We start from the raw sequence: 23,328 nt of genomic DNA, 5'->3' as shown, positions 1-23,328 counted from the left end.
CTCCCAGGTCTCTCGGCAGACAGCCTGGCCACCTGCTTCTGAGAGGTTCTGGTCTGGGAACCCCCGGTGCAGGTCTCCTCTCATCTGCATGTGTGTGCGCACACACACGAGCTGCAATGGACCCCGGAGCTACTGACAGCCATTTCCAGGGGGTCACCCTGAGCTGGAACCAGCTAGCAAGCCCCCCCGTCCCCACCCCCGCCTCCCACCCCCTGCTGCCTTTGGAAATCAGTAGGGATGCTAAGGGATAAAAACCCAAAGGGGGGTGGGTGGGTGGGCTTGCCGGCCCTAAGAGGATGGGCACTGGCCTGGCTAGGTTTGTGAAGCCCATCCCCACTCTCCACGGCCCTGTCTGCACTGTCCTGGGGTGGTTAAGATGATGCTGGGCGATGCGACCAAAGACTGTATCTTTAGACTGGAGTACACCCCGACATAAAACCCGAACCCAAACAGAAAGCCTCACAGCTGGACGGCACGTGGAGAAAATACTGACGCTGTGAGCGCTTCCCTTCACCTGCGTCCACACTCGGTGCCCACGGAAGCAGCAGTCAAGAAATCAAGAGACCTGGGCAGAGCTGTGGTAGAAGACCTCTTCTTAAATGTGATTCAAAGCAAAGGCGTCATGATGGGCATGAAGGTGAGCCTGATGGTATTTTTCATGGCCTCAAAGGGGCTGGTTTGTGCTGGGCGAGAAGGTGGAAGAATGTCACTGAATTACCGTATTGCCGGAGAATACGGAAGGTACCAGCGGCTGCCAGAAGCGCTCACAAAACCTTTCTTGCAACGTAGACAGCCAGAATGCTCCTTCAAAGTGAGCATGGGGTGACTCTGGACCTGCTATCAGGAAGGGCTGCTTCCCGGAGAAGGACATCATGATTGCTAACATAGAGAGTCAGTGAGTGAGAGAGAGCGAGAGCGAGAGCGAGAGCGAGAGCGAGAGCGAGAGCGAGAGCGAGAGCGAGAGCGAGAGCGCGCGCGCGCGCGAGAGAGAGAGAGAGAGAGAGAGAGAGAGAGAGAGAGAGAGAGAGAGAGAGAGAGAGAGACCCTTCAAGAGATGGATTAACACAGTCCGTAGTGGAGACCAGGAGACATAGGCATGAGGATGAGGATGGTACTGGTGGATTGGGAAGTGTTACACTCTATTGCCTAAGGGGCCATTGTGGCTCAGAACCGGCTTCACTATACTTAACAACACGGTCCTTGAAGCAATGCCAACAACATTTAAAATACCAGCAGGGTCCTCCGTGGAGGACAGGTTATGGCAGAGCTTCCAGACTAAGCCCGACTAGAAAGGAAGGAGGCCCAGTGATCTATTTAAAAAGCCAGCCAGTGATCATCTTATGGATCGTAACAGAACATTGTCTGACTGGCTTCATTTGGAGACATCGCTTGGCAATGCCTTTGAGGGCCTCGGGGAGATGGGCTGGTACAATGGCAGACGTGGGCATGCCAGTGATCATGGTAATGAAGCAGGATCCGGTCACCAGGAGTCAGGTTAACTCAATGGTAGCTATCTGCCTGTCCTCCATCAACTCATCAACCCCCCCCCCCCCTTTAGGGTGCAGTGAGGAGCTGGCGCCCAGCCAAGAAAACGTGAATTCTATACAAGGGATTTTCAATGAGTTTATGGAAAATGCATAGTGGGGGCAGGGGGGAATTCATGGACTTCAAGTTGCTTCTGCATAAAAATAATCTCATGTTGACTTGTTATAACAGGTCTGAACAGGATCGAGTTAGAGGCACTGAGAAGGATATAAGACATCAGATTGAAAAGGGTCCATATCAAAGCAACATGAGTTTTGCTACATTTCAAACACGGACAAACATCAGATTGATGGGGAAGCTTGGGTGGGAGAATGGTGAAGCCATTGATATCTTGTGAAGATTCGATGGGGACAATGCCCCCCAAAGAAATGGGAAACTCGATATGAGAAGAAATGAGATGGTGCTGAAGGTGCAGCCCTCAGTGGCGGCGCAAGCCCGTGAATTTGCAAGGAAACAAAATTATTCTCGCTCTCGCCCTATCTGGAGAACACTGACGGTTCACAGCCGAAACAGTGGCCAACCTTGGCATCTCCGTGGGGCCAGCTTTCAGAATTCTGACAAAAAAATTAAAGCCGAGCACACTTTCTCAGTGGGCACCAAAGCTGTCTTCCCTAGATGCTCCGCAGACTAGAGCAGAGCTTTCGGTGGGAGTTTTAGACCAGCAGTATCAAGATCATGAAGCATGTTTTTGAAAAGTGCTAACAGTATGAAGCTGAAGACAAAGCACTGTCCATGCAATGGCTGCGGAGACGGGGCGGTGTCTGGGCCCAGAAAAAGCGGACTCAAGAGGAAGGGCCGTGGCAACTAACGTTTTGTTTTTAGATGTTCAAGACATTGTGCTTGTTGACTTTCTGGGGGGCCAAAGAGCAAAACCATCTGCTTAAGGAAAAGAGCTCCTGGTCTCCACCACTGACTGTTAATCCATCTCTTGAAGGGTCTCTCTTTCTCTCTCTCTCACTGGCCCTCTGTTAGCAAGCATGATGTCCTTCATCAACCGTCCCTCTCTGCCATGACTAGGCCCCTGCCTCTCATCAAACAAGGGCAGGGTTTTAGGTGAGAAATCATTCGCTATCCACCTGACAGTCCTGACTTGGCTCCTTCTGACTCTTACTCTCGGCCCTTCCCCAGGTGAAAACATCCTTATGGGAGCAGCAGCCTCATCTTTCTCCTGCAGAGCGGAAGACAGGTTTGAACCACCGACCTGGCTCAACTCTTTCCCAAGAGCGAGTGGACCAAGGCTTACCCTCCAGTCAGTCCCCCCAGGGCTCCGTTTCTGCTGTCAAGTCCGGTCATTTCCTTGAGCTTTCTGCTGATACTCGGACAGCCCATCAGCCTTCCCTGTCTTTCGAGCTTTCAATGAATGCTCCGTCGTGTGCAACATCTCCCTCCTCAAACAAAATCACTTCAGAGACTCATGCACATGTGTGACGCATGCCCACTGCTGCCCAGGACTCCGTTGTATGAACGGATCAAGTGCGAACTACCCAGCCCAATGCAGGCTGCTTGGATCGGATCCAGGCCTGTTGCTATGGATATTTCTGCTCAAATCCCTGGGGCTGTATCTTGGGTGGGACGCCTGTGTCGTGGAGCGTGTGGATGTGCAACTTCGCCGGAGCGCGCAAGACCGTCGCAAGACATCACCCAAACTAGCGGTAGCCACGGACCCTCTGCCAGCAGTTGCACCCCAGCCTTGCTAGCTGTGTTCTTGCTTAACCCCTTCCAATGTGGGGAGAGGTGAGGCATCAATGAGATGGAAAACCTGCATTTCTCTCATTATTAATAAGGGCAGTGTTCACTCTATCTTGCTTTCTTTCAATCTTACTTTTTATCCACACCGGCTTACAGGAAGTGTTGGGGAACATTCCCTGTAAAGGGATAGGTTTGGGGGTTGTTTTTTTTCCCTCTCTGGGCTATTTGGTCTCTGTCACAACTACTCAAGACCAGGATGACTCCTGGAAAAGATGTCAACAAATGGGTGTGACTACGTTCCAATAAAACTCTCTTACGCAATCAGACCTGGCTTGCGGCCCCAGAGTGGGCCAGCTTCCAATGCACAGGTTTTCTTGATACGGCCTGACTATGAGGATGTTGTTTTACGTCCAGCTAGTATCTTTCATTAGCCCAGGGGTTGCCTCTCCAAAGAGTGCATGGCCATTCTGATGCACATAATTTTAATGATGATTTCTGTTTTTGCAAACAGGGAACAAAATCTGCTTTCTTGTCGTGTCTGAAATCAGCTCAAGGACTTGTGGAAGTCTGGTGGGGGTGCTGCACTGCTACACAGAGAGCGCCATCCTCTCCGTGTGCAGGGGCTAGGTGAGCTTGTCTTTAAGGGGGAAGGGTAGGGAAACTGCTGCCAGCTGACAGCATGGCCTGCAGGGGGCTGCCCCAGGAATGGGGCTGCTCCCCGCTCCCCGCTCCCCCCAAACCCCTTCCCCTCCCCGTCCTTCGAGTCCTCACCTGGCTTGATGGGCTGCCTGTTTGAGAAAGTCAGCGGAGCCACGAGGAATCTGGTCTCTGCCACGGGCACCCAGTGGTGGAGAATCTTCACGGTCCAGACCCCGGGCCTCAGAGGCAAGTTCAGAGGGGGCTTGTAGTGGGTGAATTCAGCAGTGGACTCAATCAGGATGTCATAGGTAGCCGCGATGACGTTGACAGGGTCCACCCAGATGACTGTCACCGTCACGTTGGGTCCCTTGCCCCATTTCTGCATGCCCACCGGCTCGTCCATGGGTCCCAGGAGGCCTCCAAAGTTTCGGAAGAGCCGCTCCTTGGCATCCCAATCAGTGCCGACCTGAAAGAGCACAGAGGGGAAGGAGACCACAGGGCGTGAGCTTGGGGCTCCTCCAGGCTGGGCCCCACCCTCCCCAATTCACAGATGATGAGCCCGAAGCTGGCCTCGTCCCCAGCAGTAGGCAGAACTGCGACTGGAGTCTCCTCTGGCCCATCCACAAGAAGCTCCTTCGTGGTGTAAACAATTATGTGCCCAGCTACCAACCGGTTACCCAGTTCGCTCTGAGGCGCCTCAGAGGAAAGGTCTGGCCATCCCCTCCCCAACGCCTGTAACCACTGAAGTGTCAGAGAGCACAGCTTAGCTCCGACACACACACACACACACACACACACACACACACACACACACACACACACACACACACACACATGCCTTCACGACTCAGGGCAGTCCATGGAAACTGCCCTGGATTTTTTTTTTTGTCCTCCCCTGGAACCACCAGACCCCTGGGCCTGGTACCTGGCATATGCCTGGCACAACTGAGATGCACCTTCCTGAGAAGCCAGGACAAAGTAGCACAGGGTGGTGGAGTGGCTTCCCTGACTGTGTGTCCCCATTTAGGATACAGTGTTCTGACCATGGGTGCCCTGCAGGCCTGGGACGTGACCTCTGATAGACAGCAGAGTCCCTCAGCACCGCCCACCAGGGAAGCCCAGGGACAACGGCTATCTAGGAAGAGGCTCCGCATGGGAGGAGGCTGACACAGAGGTCTTCCTGCCAGCCAGCTGGGCACATGTGCCTGTGATCCACAGGGGACCCCTTGGCTTCCCCTCCCAGTAGCCACAACAACTATGTACGGCCCCTTCACTGCTCAATGCCCCTGTGGCTTTCTGGGGTTCCGAGCATCAGAGTGCCCACCCTGGAGCTACAGGCCCCGCCTCCTTCTCAGCCCGCGTGATGAGAGTAGTATAGCCACACCTGACTCATGTCAGCCCCGCACACCTGTCAGACGCCCCTTCACCGGAGCGGTTTTGTGCCATGTGTTCTGTCTGGCATCGTCTCACATTGTGGGCAGCAATCCTGGGGCTCTCCCCACTATCCTCCTCTGAGCCCCGCGGCCCAGTTACACGGGGCCACACCTGGACGGTGCACTTTCTTTGCAGCAGGGCTGATAGACGTGACCCACCAGAGGCTTGGCGATGGCTCTATTTCCTCTCTCCTCCTGGCCTGTGTACTGACTCTCTCAGTGCCTCGTGGTACTCAGCACACAGTAGGTCCTCACTCAACATCCGGGGGATGGATGAGCCAGGGACCTTATGAAAAGTGAGCGAACCACACAGGCTCCTGATCCAGAGGGCTGTGGCTGCTTCAAATGAAATTAAGTGTGAGGTCTCCGGCTGCCCCCGGGGATTAATTTCATGATTCTGGGGACCCAGCATGTGGCTAAGGAGGAGGAGGATAATGAGAGCAGATGAGGGTTGTACCACGGCTGCGGTCTTGTGGGTCGAGGCCTGGGGTGGGTACACAGAGGCCGGCGGCCTGAGAAGCGCTCCATCTGCAGAGCAAACAGGCACCGATTTACCTTCTCCTCCCTCTCGCCCTGAGTTGCTCGGCTAGGTCTTTACACAGCCCGACATGACCAATGTTTACCGAGAGCTCATGCTGAGTGCCCCAGCACATCCGGTGACTCGGGGAAAGGCGGCTCGGAGCAGTGAGAGAAGCTGCACTGGTGCCACGGCCTGATCGGGGGTCCTGGGCAGTCTGAGCTCAGAGGCTGCGTGCTCATGTGTTGCCTCCAGGGTCCTTGCAGGATGGCTTGCTCTCAGTGAGTCAAACACTCACAGCCTCAGCCACCCACCCAGGCACTTGCTCGCTCAAACTGTTGGTTGGTAGGTAGGTAAGTTGGTCGGTCAATCACTCATTCACTCATTCATTCACTCATTCATTCACTCACTCACTCACTCACTCACTCACTCACTGTCACAACTCAGCCTCTCATCTGCTCAGTCACTCACTTACTCTTTCTTATCAGCTAGTCACACAGTCTCTTGTTCTCTCATGCAGTCATTCACTCACAAACTCAGCTATTCCCTCCTGTCAATCCATCCATCCATCCATCCATCCAACAGCCACTCCCCGCTATGACCAGAGGACAAGCACGCACTTACTCATTCGCCTCCTGTTCTGGCGCCTAAAGACTGGGGCTGAGGTGAGGCGCTGTCGTGGGGAGGGTGGCGGTGGTTACTGGGGGGACACCTCTGCAGGGCAGTGTGTGCAGAGAGAGGAGTAGATGCAGAGGCCTCAAGCTCCAGGGAGGGGCTTGGTGGAGCAGCAGGCTTATGAACTCTGGGTATTTCTGCCACCGTGAGAACCCGGGGGGCCGAGCTCAGAGCCTGGCATATGGTGGGACTTCAGACAATGTGAACGAAGGAAGGAATACACACGTGAATGGGAAGGGTTCAAGGTAGGTTTCAAGGCTTGGGCGAGTTTTCTAAAGGCAGCCCCTAATCTTACTTCCCTACGGACAACCCCTTTCTGCTCTTCGCTGTCCAGAAGCCCAGTGTCCTCAGCTCCTCCACTTCACCAGTGAGCCCAGGCATACCCTCACCCTGTTAGGCTTCTCTGGCGCCCAGCCCTGGCCAAAGTCAGGGTGGAGGCACCCTTGGCGTGCTCCTCCGCACGAGAGGTCAGGGACTGCATCTGGCTTACTTACCTGTGTTCTCTCGTGCACACAAGGAGCCCCACAACTGTGCACTACAAACCGTCAACCACCCAATCTCAGCATGTTCACGGAGCCCTGGCATTGTGGGTTGGGTGGTGGGCTGTTAACTGCAAGGTCAGCAGTTCAAGCCCACCAGCCACTCCGAGGGAGGATGATGGAGCTGTCAGTTCCTGTGAAGATTTATAATCTCAGGAACCCTGTAAAGGGCCAATATGGTCAGACCTGACTCATGGGCAGCGGGTTTGGTTCTTTGGTTTAAACATGTACTCAAGGTCAGGCTTAGCAAGCTGGTCTCCAACTGAAAACCACCGAAGACATCTCATGGCTTTTAAAACAACACCCCTTGCTGTCTTCTAGGGCCCACGAGATCTCTTGCCCTGGACCCGGTCCTCTCGGACCCACCCCCTTTCCCCGATCACATGCTCTGGCCACCCTGGCTATGCTTCCTAGAGCACGGTGCTCCGCTCCCACCTGGCATGTTCCTGCTCCAGAGATTGCACGGCTCGTTCTTCCCGGAGCCAGTTATCACCTTCCCCACTCATTTTATCAAGAGGTACCCCATAAAAATGACAGCCCCAAACCCACCGCTGTTGAGCCAGTCCAGCCTCAAAGTGGTCTCGAGGATAGAGGAGAGCCATCCGGCAAGAGTTCCAAGGCTGTCGCCCTTAAGGGGGGGGGGGTTCCGACGGCTGACCTTTTAGTCAGCAGAGGAGTGCTAAACACTGCGCCACCAGGGCTCCTTGGTGCTCATTGAGAGTGGGGCGGGATGGGGGTGGTTCTGATCCATGGAGCACTGGGTCTCAGTTTACATGGGTGAAGGGCGTGGCTGCTTCCCCAGCAGATAAATGCAAGTGCTGTCAATAGGCTGCACACCTGTGAAAGCTGAACTGGCAAAAGTTGTGATCGGTGTATTCACCGCAATAGCAGCAGCAGCAGCAACAACAACAACAACAACAACAACAACGAGAGTAGCTGCTGCATCTGCTGATGTTCGACTAAACACCTCCTGGGGTTTGGTTCCTGGGTTGGGAGGTTTAGCGCCATGATTCCATGGGACATCTGAATTACCTGGCCCACGGTTGCATTTAGTGTTTCTGGTCTACCTCCTATTCCTGGTACAGTGCCTGGGTCTTAAAAGCTGCTACCCAAGGCACGGTTGGTCTCTACTGACCTAGAGAAACAGAGGAAGGAGAGTCAGGCTGGCAGAGGATAGAACGTGTGGCTATAGACCACTGTCTCCTGTGCCCTGAGACCACAACTGGATGGTGCCCAGCTACTACCATTTCTGAACATTTGGACCCAAGGCTCTGTGGAAGACCTCCCATCAAAAGGGAGAAAATACGGAGCAGAATGGCAAATTCTCTTAGAATCCAGACTTACTGGACCCATGGAGGCTGGATGATCTCCTGTAACGACTGCCCTGAGATAATCTTTACACCATAAATCTTACACTACCCCCTGAAGCCTTTTAAAACCAGGCAGTTTAGCTTAACTAGCAAGGGATGTCTGCCTCGAGCATTCAGCTATTCTGAAGACCAGTGACAAGAGTAACCCGAGAGAGCTGCTGGGACACTTCGTGGGAAGGGAGTGTATATTAATGGTGGAGGAGTCATTTGGAAAAGAAGGGGCAGAATGGGTGTATAACTCACAGAGTAATTCATGTGCCCGAATTATATATGTAGAAATGGTTGAGTCAGTGCATGCTCAGTTGTATACAGTGCTAAAAACAAATGATTTTAAAAACAAGTAGTCTCCATTACTGCTGCCCGCCCCCCCCACCCCCCCACAGCAGATCCTGGCTACCACATGATTAAATTTTATCCCGTTGAAATACTTGCCCTAATTCATTAAGGAAAGCACTTTGGTGCCTTTATTTATTCATTCCTTTTTGGCTGTCTATAAAAACTCGTTGCCATCAAGCCGGTTCCGACTGACAGTGACGCTCGAGGACCCAGCAGAACTGCCCCACAGGGTTTCCAGGGCTGTAAATCTTGACGGAAGCAGGCGACTCTAACCGGCACTGCTGGAGTGGCTGGAAGCAGGGTCCACACCGCTAGCTGTTCAGCTGACAGCCAGAGGGTTGCCCCACCAGGAGTCCTGCTGGCTGCCCGCCTAGACGGCAGCCCCATCACAACAGGGACCGGGTTCACAGTGCGCCCTCTAAGCCGAGCACACCGGAGGCCCATGGTGCCTGCCTGGTGAAGTCATGAGCATCTCTCCACGCTGGCAGCTGGGCACCCCATGGGAGGGCGAATTCTCAGGGGCCACCCAGCTGGCTCCCACCACCAACCTGGCCCTGGGGCCCGGCACCAGTGAGAGCCCATCAAGTAACAGCCCATCAAGTAACAGCCCATCAAGTGGGTCCTCCCTCCCTCCTTGCTTAATGCCACAACCTCGGCCATTATGCAGAATTCCAGACTCTAGAAGGGCAATGAAGACACCAGACCCAAGGCTCTCAACCATCACCTCCTTTTACTCGGCCAGTGATTTTGGCTGTGCCTACAGCAAGGGAACCAAACCCGGGGAAGGAACCTTTGCTAATCATGAGCCAAGGCCTGACACCAACACCTGTCACTGCCAGAGAAGCACTGCCATCCCAAAACAGGACGATAAATTAAGTGGAGAGCCCAGCCACCAGGCATCCATCTCTTTAATGGGACTGTAGTGCCTTTAATTGGTCACTTGGGCCCCCAACATGGAATCTCACTGGGGCAGTGGCTCATGGTCCCTTGACATCCGTAATTGATGGAGCGGGTTCCTGTGGTGGCTTACCGCCAACCGGCCCATTTGGAAATGCATTTGAATATGACATACAAATGAGAAAGCTTCCATGCAGGCCCTGGACTTGGGGAGCCATTTAGTGGGGGCACAGGTCAGCCCACGCATGGGAGCTAGAGAAGGATTGGCAGGACAGATATAAGTGGTGGGGACCCCCACATGGCCGACCATCAAGGTTCTCCATCTTCGATAATCAGACTCTGCCTTCCCAAACTTGTTCCCTTGTTGGGAATGTCTAATGCCTGGTATGATGAAGGCAGACACTGGGTGTTGGAGATCTGTGTAGGCAACCTCTGCCACGCTTGACCACATCTCCCTTCCTGCCGGCACCACCACCTGAATGGGTTCCACTCTTTTACGCAGAAATAGAAATCAGATATTCTATAGAAGAATCATGACCAAAAGGGGGAAACTACAGAACAGGATTTGAATTCTCTCCTACATTCTAGAGCTTCTGGAGTCATGGAAGTTGAGTGAATTTCCAAATCGCTTGTCCTGAGATTATCTTTAAATCTGAAACCCAAACAACTCCTCCAGCCTTCTTAAAACCAAACAGCAGTTTTGCTGAACTCAGAAAGACTGCCTGTATTCGGTACTGTGCTCTCTTAAGATCTCTGGGGGATTGAATGGACAACAGCAGTGCTAAAGATTATAGGGGGATTATAGTGGGCAGTGAGCTCATGCTGATGGGGGAGGCACACGTATGACAGGGAGGGCGAGAAAGACTGCCCAGCTAGAAGGATGGCATCCGTCACTGCACTGTGCAGGCAGGAACGGCTACCTTGATGCATATTTTGCTGTGTGTATTCTCAAGAGCAACAACAAATCAAAATAAAACTTAGGTGGGCCAGCGTCTACACCTCCCCCCCCCCACCCGCCATGGGGATGCAGCACTGAGTGACAGGATCAGGTGCCAGCTCTTGGGAAGAGTCAGTGAGAGATGGTGGAGATCCCCATGGGAGTCTCAGACGGCAAGGGTTCGGGAGAGGATGGGGAAATGGCAGGTTGGGAACGGAGTTGCTGGTGCCAGGAGCGGGCAGTCCGGAAAGGGGCAACATTTGGACTGAACTCAGCCTGCCCCCCATCCCCAAAAAAGGAAAAAAAAAAGACTATTGCTGTTGGCTACCATCTAGTCGATTCCAGCTCAGGCGACTGACTGTGCTACCAGGCGAAGTGCTCCCGGGTTGTCCCTGGCTGAGATCCGGATGGGGGCAGGTTGCCAGGGTTCCCTTGGGCAGCCCTTCTGCGTAGGTCGAGAGAGATAGCGTGCGCTCTTTGGAATGCCCCTGGTTTTGAGATGAAAACCCAGGGGAAAGGCGTTCTAGGCAGGAGTATCAGCATGGACCACATCTGAGGCAGAAGCCCATGGGGCCCACATGTCACAGAGACAGGAGGCGTGTGAGCGGAGGTGAGAGGGGAGAGCACGGGGCTGGAGGAGGCCTGAGAAGTGGGCGCAGGGCGCATTATGTAGGTAACCCCATTCTGGAGGTGGCACGGCTTCTGACATGCTAGAGTTGGGTCATCTCCGCTTCGGTGTCAGGAAGAGTGGAAGCAGATGCTGGATTGGGGTTGGGGAGGGGGGCTGTGTTCCCCAAGTGAGTCCATGAGCTCATCCCTCCAAGCATCCACACACTCACTCATCCACGTGAGGACTGGTCTGGTGCTCACTTTGAGCTCAGCTCGGTGCTAGGAACTAGGGGGCTACGAGTCACCAACTCACTGACTCTCTCTGGGTCTCTGCCTCCCAACTGGTAAGACAGGGCTTGCAAACGACTTCGTTAGGAAACCCATTTGCTTCTGGCCCGTTCCTGGTGTGGGTTTCGGAGGAAGCATTGGCCAGTGGTACACAGTGAGAGTCGGAAGCGACCAGACAGCACATACCAACATGGGCTAGGATTAAAAAAAAATGAACACAAACCCTATGATACACCAGGATCAACATAATACACTAAGAGCTACCCAGGTAGGTTTGGTGTGCAGCCGCCTCCTGCCCTGGTGAAGGGCTCAGTTCCCGTGTTCAGGGCTGGCGAGCGGACTTTAGAGGCAGGACGAGCACCTCCGGCAGATGTGTTGTCCAGGCTCTCGGGCCACCTTCTCCTCCACCCCAGACTGCGAGTCCCTGAGTGCGGGGCAGGACCCAGGGCCGGGACTTCCACAGAGTGGGATCAGGGTCTCTCGCCTGGCTTCTTACCTCAGAAAACTGAAGCCTCCCGAAGTCGCTGGGTGGGCTGGCAACCTTGAAGACTTTCTTGGGCATCACCCACGTCTCCAGGGTCTCGAGTTTGCTCACGGCCAGATTGGTCGCATGGTGCTTGACCAGAAAGCCCTGGAAGCGGTCCGCAAGGAAGTAGAGGTGGACAGACACCGGGTGGCCCATTGGGTAATACCTGAAAAGGAGGCACCATGTCACAGGGGCTCACGGGTGTGGGGGGTGCCCATGGCCCCACCCGCCTCGCCAGTGCTGTGCCCACTGCCGCAGCAACGTCCCCCTTCTGCACTGCTTTCCCTGTGCTTGCCACCGCCATGCGCTGCCTGCTGAGCATGGCTCTCGTTAGAGAAAATGTCACATCCTTTTATTAGGGACACTCTCTTTGGGCTGCTGCTATAGGTGTGGGCAACAGACAGCAACGCAATCATCCCCGGGGCTGCAATTCCTTGACGCTCGCTCCACTCACCACCCCGCTCACCGGCTGCTCCAGACCCGTCCACCCCAGGCCCGCTAGCTCACAGACCTCGATTCTACCCCCACAACTCCGTGACACTGAGCTCCAGGGAAGCCAGATGGCTGTTGGGTCTGATTTTGATTTCCTTTACAGATGCTTTCAGGGCAACAGCTTCAGGGTGGGTTCGATGTAGCCTCTGGGGCCCCAGGAAGTCTGGATGCCGTGAGAAGCGGAAATTCTGTTCTGTATTTTCTCGCCTTTGGTCTGGACCCTGCTCTGGGCGCTCTGCTCACAGTTGCTCAGTGCTGGGGCCACGCACCAAGCAGTCCTCTGGCCTCGTGGCAGAGGAGGGAGTTGTGCTTGGAGGCCACTGCTGCGTGGTGTTCTCGGTCCTCCATCTATTCCTGACGCACCTCCTTATTCTGGTGGCTCGGCAATCTTCCTCACCGGTAAAGGTGGTATTGCTGGTGATAGTGGGACGTCTGCCGAGTGTACGGTGCACAGCAAAGGGCATAAAGAGGACGTGTGATCCCTCTTCCCTTAGAAAATGTCAACCGGTACTTTATCAAGTGCCACTCGCACCAAGTGCTGGGGAGTGACAGCCAAACCAAACTCGCTGCCGTCGACTCGGTGCTGACTCATGGGGAGTCCCCGTGGGTTTCCGAGACTGGCGCTGTGGACGGGAGTAGAAAGCCCAGTCTTTCTCCCTCGGGGCTGCTGGTGGTTTCGAACTGCTGACCATGTGGATCTCAGCCCAACGTGCAACCACTACCCCACTAAGGCTCCTCCGCAGCCTGACTACAGCACCGTGTAAATCTAACTCCTGTATGCTCCCGGAACAGAGTGGGTGACCGGCTGTGCTGCACCATGGCTTTACTGCGGCGGTCTGGAAGCAGTGCGTTGAAGCTCCTGCTGTCTCCGAGGTCTCTTGTCTCTGTGCAGGCTCCTCGGACCTCAGCTGCTCCTCCTGGCCAAGGCCGGTCACAGCGGCTCTCCATGACTCAGAAAGGAGGCAGCCACCGAAGGACCTCCGGCCTGTGCCGCCAGCCCCCTGACTAAGCACCAGGAGGATCTCCGGCCTGTGCCGCCAGCCCCCACTAAGCACCAGGAGGGAATTTCGACAGCACTCACTACACTGGGGGTATCTTTGGAAATTCCCCATGAGACCTGTTGCCTCCTAAGTTCCTTGGTACCGGCGACTAGAACTGGCCATGGTCCTGTTGGCATCGAGTCTGCCCCAGACTAGCAGGGAGAAAGACATGCCCTGGCCTTCACTGGCCCATGGAGCCCCTGCTGCATGCAACGCGGTGCTGAGGGTGAAGCCAGCCTGGGAGCGGGTGGGAGGGCGCCTCGCAGGAGAACATTCAAAGCATCACAGAGAAGGCTTGTGGTGGTTGGCAGGGGAGGGTTGGCAGTCGGGTGGTGGGATAAGCGGCCTGAACCGCTCAGTGGGAGAGCAGCGAGTAGCTTGTGTGATGGGGTGTGTCTCATAACAGGCGCCCTGCTGACAGTGTCTGGGGGCTTAGTAACGTGAACACTCCCCCCCCCACCTGCCTGCCTGTTTGTTCTAACTGTGGCCACTGCATGCTGGAATTCACCAGAAATTCAAATCTCCACCCAGTGGAGGAGAGGCTTCTGTGGAGCTTCCAGATGAAGAGAGACTAGGAAGAAAGGCCTGGTGATGTCCTTGAAAGTGGCCAGTTATAACCCGACAGAGCACAGGAGACTCGTGTTTCATGCCGCACTGGAAGAGGTTCCCTGGGAACTCTTAAATGTGAACTCCTTAAGAAGGCAGTCACTTGGAAAGGACACGCTGGTTGCTAACGCAGACCCCGCAGCCTCACCACCACAGTGCACAAGGTCGCACAAGTCAAAGCGTAACCAGCGAGAACAAGGTACCGACACCAGCACCCGATGTGACGGAGCTCCCGGTGGTTATGATACTGGGCACCTCAAAGCGAGGGTGTGGACCATCTCCTTTAAGCCTCACGAGGCTTCCTGGAACAACTGTTATAAAATTAAAATGTGCCATCAGCCTCCCGTTACAGGGGAGTACGCGGAGGCTATGGGGCATGCAGGGCAGGACCTGGCTTCCTCAGGCACATGCCTCCCCTGGACACACAAGCAGACGCCAAAGCGAGAGACGCGCAGTGGACGGCCTTGCGGGCTCCTTCCGAGTTGCCGGACAGAGACCAGCCTGGGCGCTCAGGGTGCCAGTGAGCAGGAGTGTCCTTCCTGTCCCTCCCCCCGCTTCCTGGGCAGCAGGAGGGACAGCAGCTCAACACAAAAGGCTAGCTGGGTTGTTGAAAGAGAGGCGGGGAGAGGAGAAGAGAAGGGATGGGAGGTACTTCTGGTAATCGGTGCTAAGGAAACCATCAGACTGGCGATGGAGGAGGCTCTTTGCAGGGAAGTAGCCATCAGGGCAGTGTTTACAAGAACACCTTCCTCACAAGAGCTAGAGCAGAGGGCTGGAGGAAGCAAGCTCTGGAATGTCGGCTCAGTGGGATGACAGTCAAAGACAGGGAGCCTCAGCAGGGCGGGAAACTGCCCAGGAAGGCAGAGAGATGGGGCTGACAGCATAGTGCCCAGTGCACACACCGATACCCAGTCCTCGGGGTGCCTGCGCCTGGACACCTCCGTGGGCATGTCGGCTGAGGCGGGAGGGGAGGTGCACAGGAGGGCGGGCTGGGTCCCAACAAGCCATTGTCCTGTCTTCCTCTGGTCTGTTCGCTCTAGGACACTTTCCACAGTGTCACAGGTGAGCTGATTCTAAGTGTCTCTAGAGACGTCAACGAAGCATTTCACACTTAAAGGAGGTTTAGGGATGTTTGTGTTTTCAGGGACGATGATGGGGTTAGGGCTATGCTTCAACAAGGAACAGGGAATGGTGCCATGGGCAGACCTGGGAAGAGGGGACATGGCGAAGTTGAAGGTGAAATCCGAGGGCCGGGAGCTGGTAGGCACTGCAGCTGCGCAAAGGGAGCACGGGGTTAAGTCACTCTGTGTTGTGAATCTTTGACCTTTTAGGCCAGATTTTAAAAATTACGCAGGATTGTATTTTCACGGGTTATCTTTTCCTTAAAAAACACAGTACGTAGATCGCAGTGAGGTGATCGTTGCCCCTGGGACCCAATCCACTCATGCATGGGTTAACTCCACACCAAACCTGTTGACAGGTTGTTATCTCCATGACCAGTGGCCGACTGCAGACAAGCTCTCTCAATAAAGCACTGGTCTTTGTCTTGTTAGGGGGTCGTTGCTAAACTAGGTGCAATCAGAGCAGGGGCTTCCAAGGGCAGGTGCTGGGTGGGCCAGCGAAACCCACGGCTCAGGGGTCCGCTCAGGAGGCTGTCGTGGGACCCCAGAGGGCTCACTTGATAGATTTTCCCAGAGGACATGATAGGGAGGTCATGGGGGCTTATTACCAAGCTTTCAGAAAGGGGAACACTTAATTACATTGCTGAGAAAAAGGCTGGGAAAGTTGTACTGAGAATCCCCCCCCCCCCAATCACGGGAATGGCCCGTTCATCCTGAGAGGGCAGCGAGGGCTGCTGGCCATGCATTTTGCTAGGAAACCTCTCCCCACCCACCCTCTAGCCCTAACCTTGCCCCCTTCTGGCTTCCTTCTGCTCCCCAAACGCAGAGCACTAAAAAGGGAGAGGATGTGGGTCCCCCGAGGATGCCCCACTGCTGCTTCCATGTGGTGTCAACGGGAGGGTGCAGGCTTCCTCAGGGCAGAGTCTGAGAGGCTGAGACACCACCTCCCGGAGCGTACAGGCCTAGCGGGAGGCGCCGCTGACGCCCAAGAGCTGTGCGTTTTGACACCTTGGCTTAATCAAGCCGGCTACGGTTTTGAACTAGTGCTCCCTGGCTTGCTCTCGTACAATTAGCACAGAGGGTGAGCCAGTGGAATAACTCATTAACTCCTGGAGCCAGGGCTCTGACACAGAAAAACGTGCCAGAGGCTTAGGGCAGGAACCCGTGACCGCTGCGTGGCCAGCCACACTGAGGGCTGTTTTAGGCAGAGGAAGAAAGAGAACACTGTGGACTCAGATCACCGCCAGGAAGGAGGGGAGGGGCACCTTATTAGCCCGCTGCTGTGTTGTCTGTGGAGGTCTGTGACGCTGGACACGATGCCGCCAGTATTTCAAATACCGGCAGGGTCACCATGGGGCACAGGGTTCAGGGGGGCTTCTAGGTGAGGATCAAGTAGGAAGAAAGAACCCCATTCACACCCACCAGAGGCTCCGAGGGAGGAGGAGCAGGTAGTTTGCTCCCATGGAGATGATCCAGCCTGGGGAACCCTATGGGGGTGGTTCTACCCTGCCTGGAAAAACTCAAAACTCAATGCCACAGAGTTGTGTCTGACCCCATAGGATAGGAGAGAACTCACTGCCCCAGATGGTTTCTGGGAGGAAAGCCTCGTCTTTCTTCCTTGGAGCATCTGGTGGTTTTGAACTGCTGACCTTGAAGTTAGCAGCCTTAATATGCAATCCACTACGCTACTAAGGCTCCCTCAACTGTGTCCTCTAGGGTGGCTATGAATTGCCATCGACTAGATGTCAGTAGGTTTAGGAAGAAAGGCCTGGAAGTCTATTTCTGAAAACGAGCCAACGAAAATGCTAACTGATCACAGCCCAGCCCAGCCTGACTCGCTTATTTTGGATGTGTCCTGCAAGGAATCCTGTGATTGGCAGGTTTATCGTGCCAACCTGGCCAATAGGAACTTCTGGGATTAGTCAGGTCACAGTATGACTGGAGGGCAAAGAGATCAATGGCTCAGCAAGGCCCACCCCTCTCTCTTAATCTCTGGTGATTGGACCAGCTTGCAACTGTGGTGAGCTAGTTCTCTGCTTCAACTTGTGAGCAACACTACCTGTGGGACAAACCAACCCATGGATCGCGTTGCTAGTTTGAGGATCCTTCAAGACCTGCTTCACCATGCTGCTGGTGTCCATTGCTTCAGTTTGAGGCTGGTGGAGCCTGTCATCTTGCATTGTTCAAGTTCAATATCTCATCCAGGCCTGCTTTGCTAAGTTCCTGAGCTACTGACTATTAGTAACCTGCCCTGCTGTTTGTTGCCTGTGAGTGGACTCTGCCTGCATTGCCCGAGGAAAGACTCAGCAGTCTGATTCCTTGACCTTGGACCTGGCAGTCCTCTTGAGTTGAAGGACTTCCAGTATATCATCTACTCCACCAAAGTGAATTGAACTGAGCCCTCTGTACTGCTGCATGGACTAATTGGCTGCTATATTCTTTTGTGCTGTATAAACCTATATACAAAAAACCCTATATCTATCTATCTATCTATCTATCTATCTATCTATCTATCTATCTATCTATCTATCATCGTAAGTGTCCAGATTTTGTTTCTCTAGAGAACCCTGCCTCACACAGATCCCTTGCTAGAAGATGCCCGCCTGGGTAGTGAAGCTGAGGGCTGGCAAGGACAGGGCACTCCTGCTGAGATGGGTAGGCACCACAGCAGGATGATGGGCTAAGAAAAGCAAACAATTGTGAGGACGACACAGGCCAGCCACACGTCACCCTGCCCTATGTGAGGTCATTGTGACCTGACATGATTTGGCGGCCATAACCAAACGGAGGAGGGTCCCTTCAGTCGTGGGCCCCAGCCCCTCCCTGTAGGCACACCTCCTACCCAAGGGACGGACAATGGGCTCACCTGCAGCTGTTCTCGCTGTCTGTGTGCAGTGACATCTCTGCCCGGCGGAGGCCCAGGCGAGAGAAGGCGTGGTACAGGGTGAGGGTCACGTCGCTGAGGCTGGGGATACTGTCGGGCTCATCGTAGACATTCTCCCAGTAGGAGCGCAGCCCTGGGGTGCCTGCAGGGTAGTTCCCGTACAGGTAGTAGTCCAGCTGCCCGATGACCTCCTGATTCACCACCGCTTCGAACTTGCGGGCAAAGAAGGTGGGCCGGGCAGTCTGCTGTGCTCGGGACAGGGAAAGAGCCAAGTTAGGGGGAGGAGCCCATTGCCACCGTGGCCCAGGCGGTCCAGGCGCAGGCCACCCACATACAAAGAGGGGGGACCGCTCCCCTTTGGAAACAGACTCCAGGCCTAGCTTCCACGTAAGGCTCCTCTGGACAGTTTTGAACTGCCAACCCTGGGCTAGTAGTCAACACTTAACCGTGCGTGTCACCTAGGGACTCCTGCCTGCATTCACATTCCTCTCTGGTCTGTTTCCTCATCTGCAACAGGGGGATCGTAGTAAGGGTGTCAGGAGGACTGAATGAGCTCATATTTTGAAGCATTAACAATAGTTGCTAAGATCTGTAAAGTATAACAAGTCTGCGTTAAAGTAACTGAAACCCTAGGTGTTTATAATGGGGGTGGATCTCGGGAGTCAGGTAGCTAAAGGCCACGGACTATAACCCAGGGCAGAGGCAGGCAGCAGAGTGCTTTGAAACAGAGAAGGTTGGGAACATGTACACTGTGGTGAAAGGATTTCTGGCTTCCCTTTTCAGAGAAATAGATGTGGCAAACCTGGAATCGACATGGTTGATGCTGAACAGTGCCTGCTTCTGCAGACCAGGCCCCGGGCTTTTCAGGTCATCACTGTCCCTGCCACTCCCTACTGCCTCCCTGGCACTGCACTTGACTTGTGCCCTCACAAGTGACACCTGGATGGACTGAATCCAAATCTCACATGTCAGCATGGGCTCTGCAGGTGGCTCATCTGCTCATTAGTGTTTGAGGACCTTGCGCGTGACACTGGAACGGAGTGCAGATCAGTTACTTGGGAGAAGCTTTTAAAACCTTAGATTCTACGGGCCTTCTCAGATCTACCAAATAAAACCCTCTGGAGGTGAAGCTTAGGAAACTGAGGCCTTGCGAGAAAAACTTAAGTTCCCAGCAAGAGAGTGCAGAGTTTATGGTTCTTGGATGAGAGGAATAAACACTGACCATCTGCTATCGACCAGGTCTTATGAGGTGGCCTAGGAAGGGGTCATCATTAAACTTTGCCAGAGAAGGGCCAGAGAGTCAGTATCTTCAGCTTTGCAAAAACTCAACTCTGATGCTGTACTCCCAGCACAGCTATACCCAGACCAAGAAATGAATGGAGAAACTGTGTTCCAATAAAACTTTATTTATAAAAGCAGGCAGAACTAGTCTTGCCTCATGGGTCTCCCATTGCTAACCCTTAACCTAGGACCGAGGAACCGAATAACATGCAGACGCTCTCCTGGATAAGCGACTTTAAGTGACTATCGATTGAGATCGGACTGAGCTCTCTTTCTGATGCAGCCACCTCTGAGCACCACTGTAGGCCACCTTCACCTTGTCTGAGTCTCTGCAAGCCAGGTGCTCCAATTTTACAGATTGGGAAACTGAGGCTCCAAGAAGGGACCCGATAAGTGCGATACACTCACAGCCTTAAGTGATCAAGGTCAGATTCAAATTCACATCTGATGACTCCAAGCCTCATGCTTTTTTAATAAGCCCCTGGAATTATTCTAAATGTCCTGCCGCTTCTCTGCCTCGTGAGCCCTTGAAACCAGCCTCTGTCGTGGGTGGAGCTGCAAAAGAATGTGGCCACCTGGGTTCAGATCCTCACTCTGCTGCTTCCTAACTGTGGATGCCTTTGGGCAAGTCACTTTCCTGACTTTGGGCCTCAGTCTCCTCATCCTGGAAATGGGGATAGATGCCACCCAGGGACACCAGCCAGTAGGCACTCAGAAGACCGCCTGGCACATTGGCCACTATTATACACGTGTGTGGCCCCCCCGCCTCCAGCCTGCTACTATCAGGCACCTGGGGGCACAGCAGTGGCTACAGGGGCTGCCAGGAAGCCTCCTTTCTCCACCTACGATTCTCTGATCGCAGCAGGATTTTCTAAAAGGGCATGTTTCTATATTTATCCCTCTCTCCCGGTGGCACTGGGGGCAGCTGTGATCTCTGTGTAGTGTGAAGGGAGGCACTGTGAGCACAAGAACCGGGGCTCCACACCTGCTAGTCTTGATCAAAGACCCCAGTGAGGTGGAATCCTGGTTTGGATTTCAGGAGGAGGGTGGGGTGTGGTCAAGGAGGGACCCCTCAGGGACCGCTCTGGGGTACCAGCTCCTGTACAGTGAGCCAAATGGGTGTTCCTTGACCCAAGTGGGAGTGTTTTCTTCCTTATGAATAGGTCAAACTGCCCCCTTGGCAATCTGGGTGGACTTGTAAGAGCTGAATTTTTGCTCAGAGCCACTGCAATGGCCCTGGCCTTGAGGCGGTCTCTCCAAACAAGCTTGATGCAGCCCTCATCTGTGGGTGACCGGGCAACAGCCTGCTGTGTGTGCCATGTGACCCCAGAACCAGAGGCGTCCCTGAGGGAAATGAAGGGTGATGTGCTCGACTACTGACCACGAGGGGGGCGGTGCAAGCCTCCCCAGAAACGCCCTAGTGACCTGCTTCTGAAAGGTCCCAACCTTGACAACCCCATAGAGCACGCACGCCCACCTGTACACACGGGGCTGCCACCAGGTGAAAGTGGCTCGACAGCAACAAACAACAACAGGAACAACTAGAACCAGAGATGCCGAGATGGGCTCCACCCTGCTGTTGTGTCACCTGCAGGGCCGCGTCTCAGTCTCCCTACCTATTAGGACAATCAAGGTGCTCACTGCCACCTAGCCTGTTCTTACAGTGACCCTACAGGATGGGGCAAGACCTCGGTGGGTCTCTGAAACCATGACTCTCTCTGGGAGTAGAAAGTCTCATCTTCATCTTACAGAATGGCTGGTGGTTTTGAACTGCTGACCTCGTGGTTAGCAGCCCAACGTGTAATCCACTACCCACTAGGGCTCCTCCTGCCTGTACAATGGAGGCAATGTTTACAGCGAAGATAATGCCCACAGAGGGCTTGGTACCTAGCCTGGTGCAGAGCATACTCTTACCCACCCCCCGCTTCCATCCCACCCAGGATCTTAATATGCAGGCTCTGATGTGGGGATCTGGAGCAGGCAGAAGCTCCGAATCTCTAGCAGTCTCCCTGCTAGTGTAGGGTGAGGCTGCAGGACTGTGCACCACACCTGTTCAGGGAAGCAGGGGAAGTTACTTGCTAACTGTACGCTTCAGGGATGCGTCTGAGTGAGCAACAAGGAGGTTGGGGGTCGGGGTTGCAGCTATGCACAGTTTTCCCCACCCATGTTCCATGCTAGACACTTGGGAGTCAGAACAGCATCCCTTGGCCAGCTCTGTTGGCCTCAGAGGGACTGCTAACTGTGTTTTGGTTCCGTGTGTGCCCTTGGCAGGTGGGGTTTGGTCGTGGCATGGGGGAGAAGGAGGGACTTAGGTCAGAGAGTCTGCTTTCCTCCAGCCAGGGTGCTGCTGGAGGGAGCGGGTGCTCATGCAGGCTAGGGAAAAATCTGGGGTAGGAACCTGGGGCTGCGGCTCTCTTGAAAACCATGGAAACAGACAAGCATTGACCCCACCCGCTCCTGCTCTGCTCCGACCAGGGCTTTGAGTGGCAGGGCTTGGCAGAGACAGAGACCGTGGTGTGTTAAGAACATTCTCACCTCTTGTTCTCCTTCAAGCACGCCAAGAACAGTGTGTTGCAAGCCTGGCTGCTCATCTCCCAGGTGCACTGTGTCAAAAATATGCCTGGGCCACCACAGAGACGGGGGCTGTCAGCCCAGGGGAGTCTGCTTCTAGGGACGTTGGACAATGTGTGCAGATGTTTTGGTTTCCCCACCGGGACCGGGGTGCTATGGCAACTAGTGGCAGAGGCCAGGGATGGTGCCACACATCCAACCATGAACGGGCAGTTAGCCAAAACCAAGCCTGTTTGTCATCAAATCAAATCTGACTCACAATGAACTGAATGGGAAAAAGCACAACTGTGCCATGGGGTTTCCAGAGCTGTGAACTGTCCTGAAGCAGGCAGCTACATCGTACCCCCATGGAGTAGCGAGAGGGTGGTTTAAATCTCCAGCTTTTTCGTTCGCAGCTGAGCACTTAACCACTGTGCCACCGTGGCTCCTTCCTGCCCCCATGTCACCAGTGCTGAGGTGACATACTCTGCACGAGAGCTACTCGGGTGTGCAGCCAGAAGATGGGAACTCAGCAGACACTCGGGAGGTGCTGGCGGGATGCAGTCTTGGGGAGCACACACCTCTTCAGGGCAATACGGTTTGGCCATTGCTTGCTTGCGATGTGACCCTGGGGCAGTCCTTTGCCCATCTTTTTGGTTTTGCTTTCTAACCTGGGCTGTAATGTGTGTGTGTGTGTGTGTGTGTGTGTGTGAGAGAGAGAGAGAGAGAGAGAGAGCGAGCGAGCATGTGCGCACCTGGGTTAAACAGAATGTGGAATCCTGTCGTGTCAGGTTGCCGTGGGAGTTAGCACAGGTGGATGATTGACAACAGCCTTGGCGTACACAGTAAGATAGCACAGGTTGTCTGCAATACACCTTTACCCTAAAGTTGAAACCCCGGGGGCTAAGGTGGAAGAAAGGCCTGGCAAACTGCTGAGGTACAAAGTCCTCTGAGCGCAGTTCTTCTCCGTGATACACGCCCTCCCCTTAGCCCTGTCGGAATCCCGCCAACAGCAATGGGTCTGCTTCATCGGTTTTCTGTCGATGCTGGGATGTCTGTGGAGGTTGGCGGGGTCGGGGGCCTCACCTGGAAGCGGTGGAAGTCCTGCGGCTTGAAGTCGTTGGGCGAGCAGCCGCACCAGTCCACGATGTGCTTGTATTGGCACTTACAGCCCAGCTTGCGGTTCCAGTTGGTGATGCGCAGGTTGTTGTCCACCATGGACTCGCAGTGGGGGCTGTTCTCCAGCACCGTGTGGAAGAAGGACTGCGAGAGAGGGGCCCGCCTGACACCTCGCGCCACTTTCCCTCCACCCACCCCGACTCAAACAAGTGGCAAGAAAGTAACCGATTGTACA

The 23,328-nt window shown here is 54.4% G+C and overlaps 1 protein-coding gene across 2 annotated transcripts in view; it reads right to left on the bottom strand.

Moving 5' to 3' along the window:
- XYLT1 (xylosyltransferase 1) overlaps nt 1–23,328 on the bottom strand; it is a 330,985-nt gene that overhangs the window by 8,494 nt on the left and 299,163 nt on the right. For both annotated transcript variants that reach the window (XM_075564553.1, XM_075564554.1), the window contains 4 exons: nt 23,061–23,237; nt 18,126–18,388; nt 11,971–12,166; nt 4,006–4,339 (listed from right to left, as the gene is read on the bottom strand). In XM_075564553.1, coding sequence (XP_075420668.1) covers nt 4,006–4,339; nt 11,971–12,166; nt 18,126–18,388; nt 23,061–23,237 — 970 coding nt within the window. The remainder of the gene's footprint in view (nt 1–4,005; nt 4,340–11,970; nt 12,167–18,125; nt 18,389–23,060; nt 23,238–23,328) is intronic.

This window comes from Tenrec ecaudatus, chromosome 12 (genome assembly GCF_050624435.1).
Source record: "Tenrec ecaudatus isolate mTenEca1 chromosome 12, mTenEca1.hap1, whole genome shotgun sequence".
NCBI lineage: Eukaryota > Metazoa > Chordata > Mammalia > Afrosoricida > Tenrecidae > Tenrec > Tenrec ecaudatus.
Note: the sequence above shows the minus strand (reverse complement) of the source record. Positions and strands in the feature narration are given on the sequence as shown.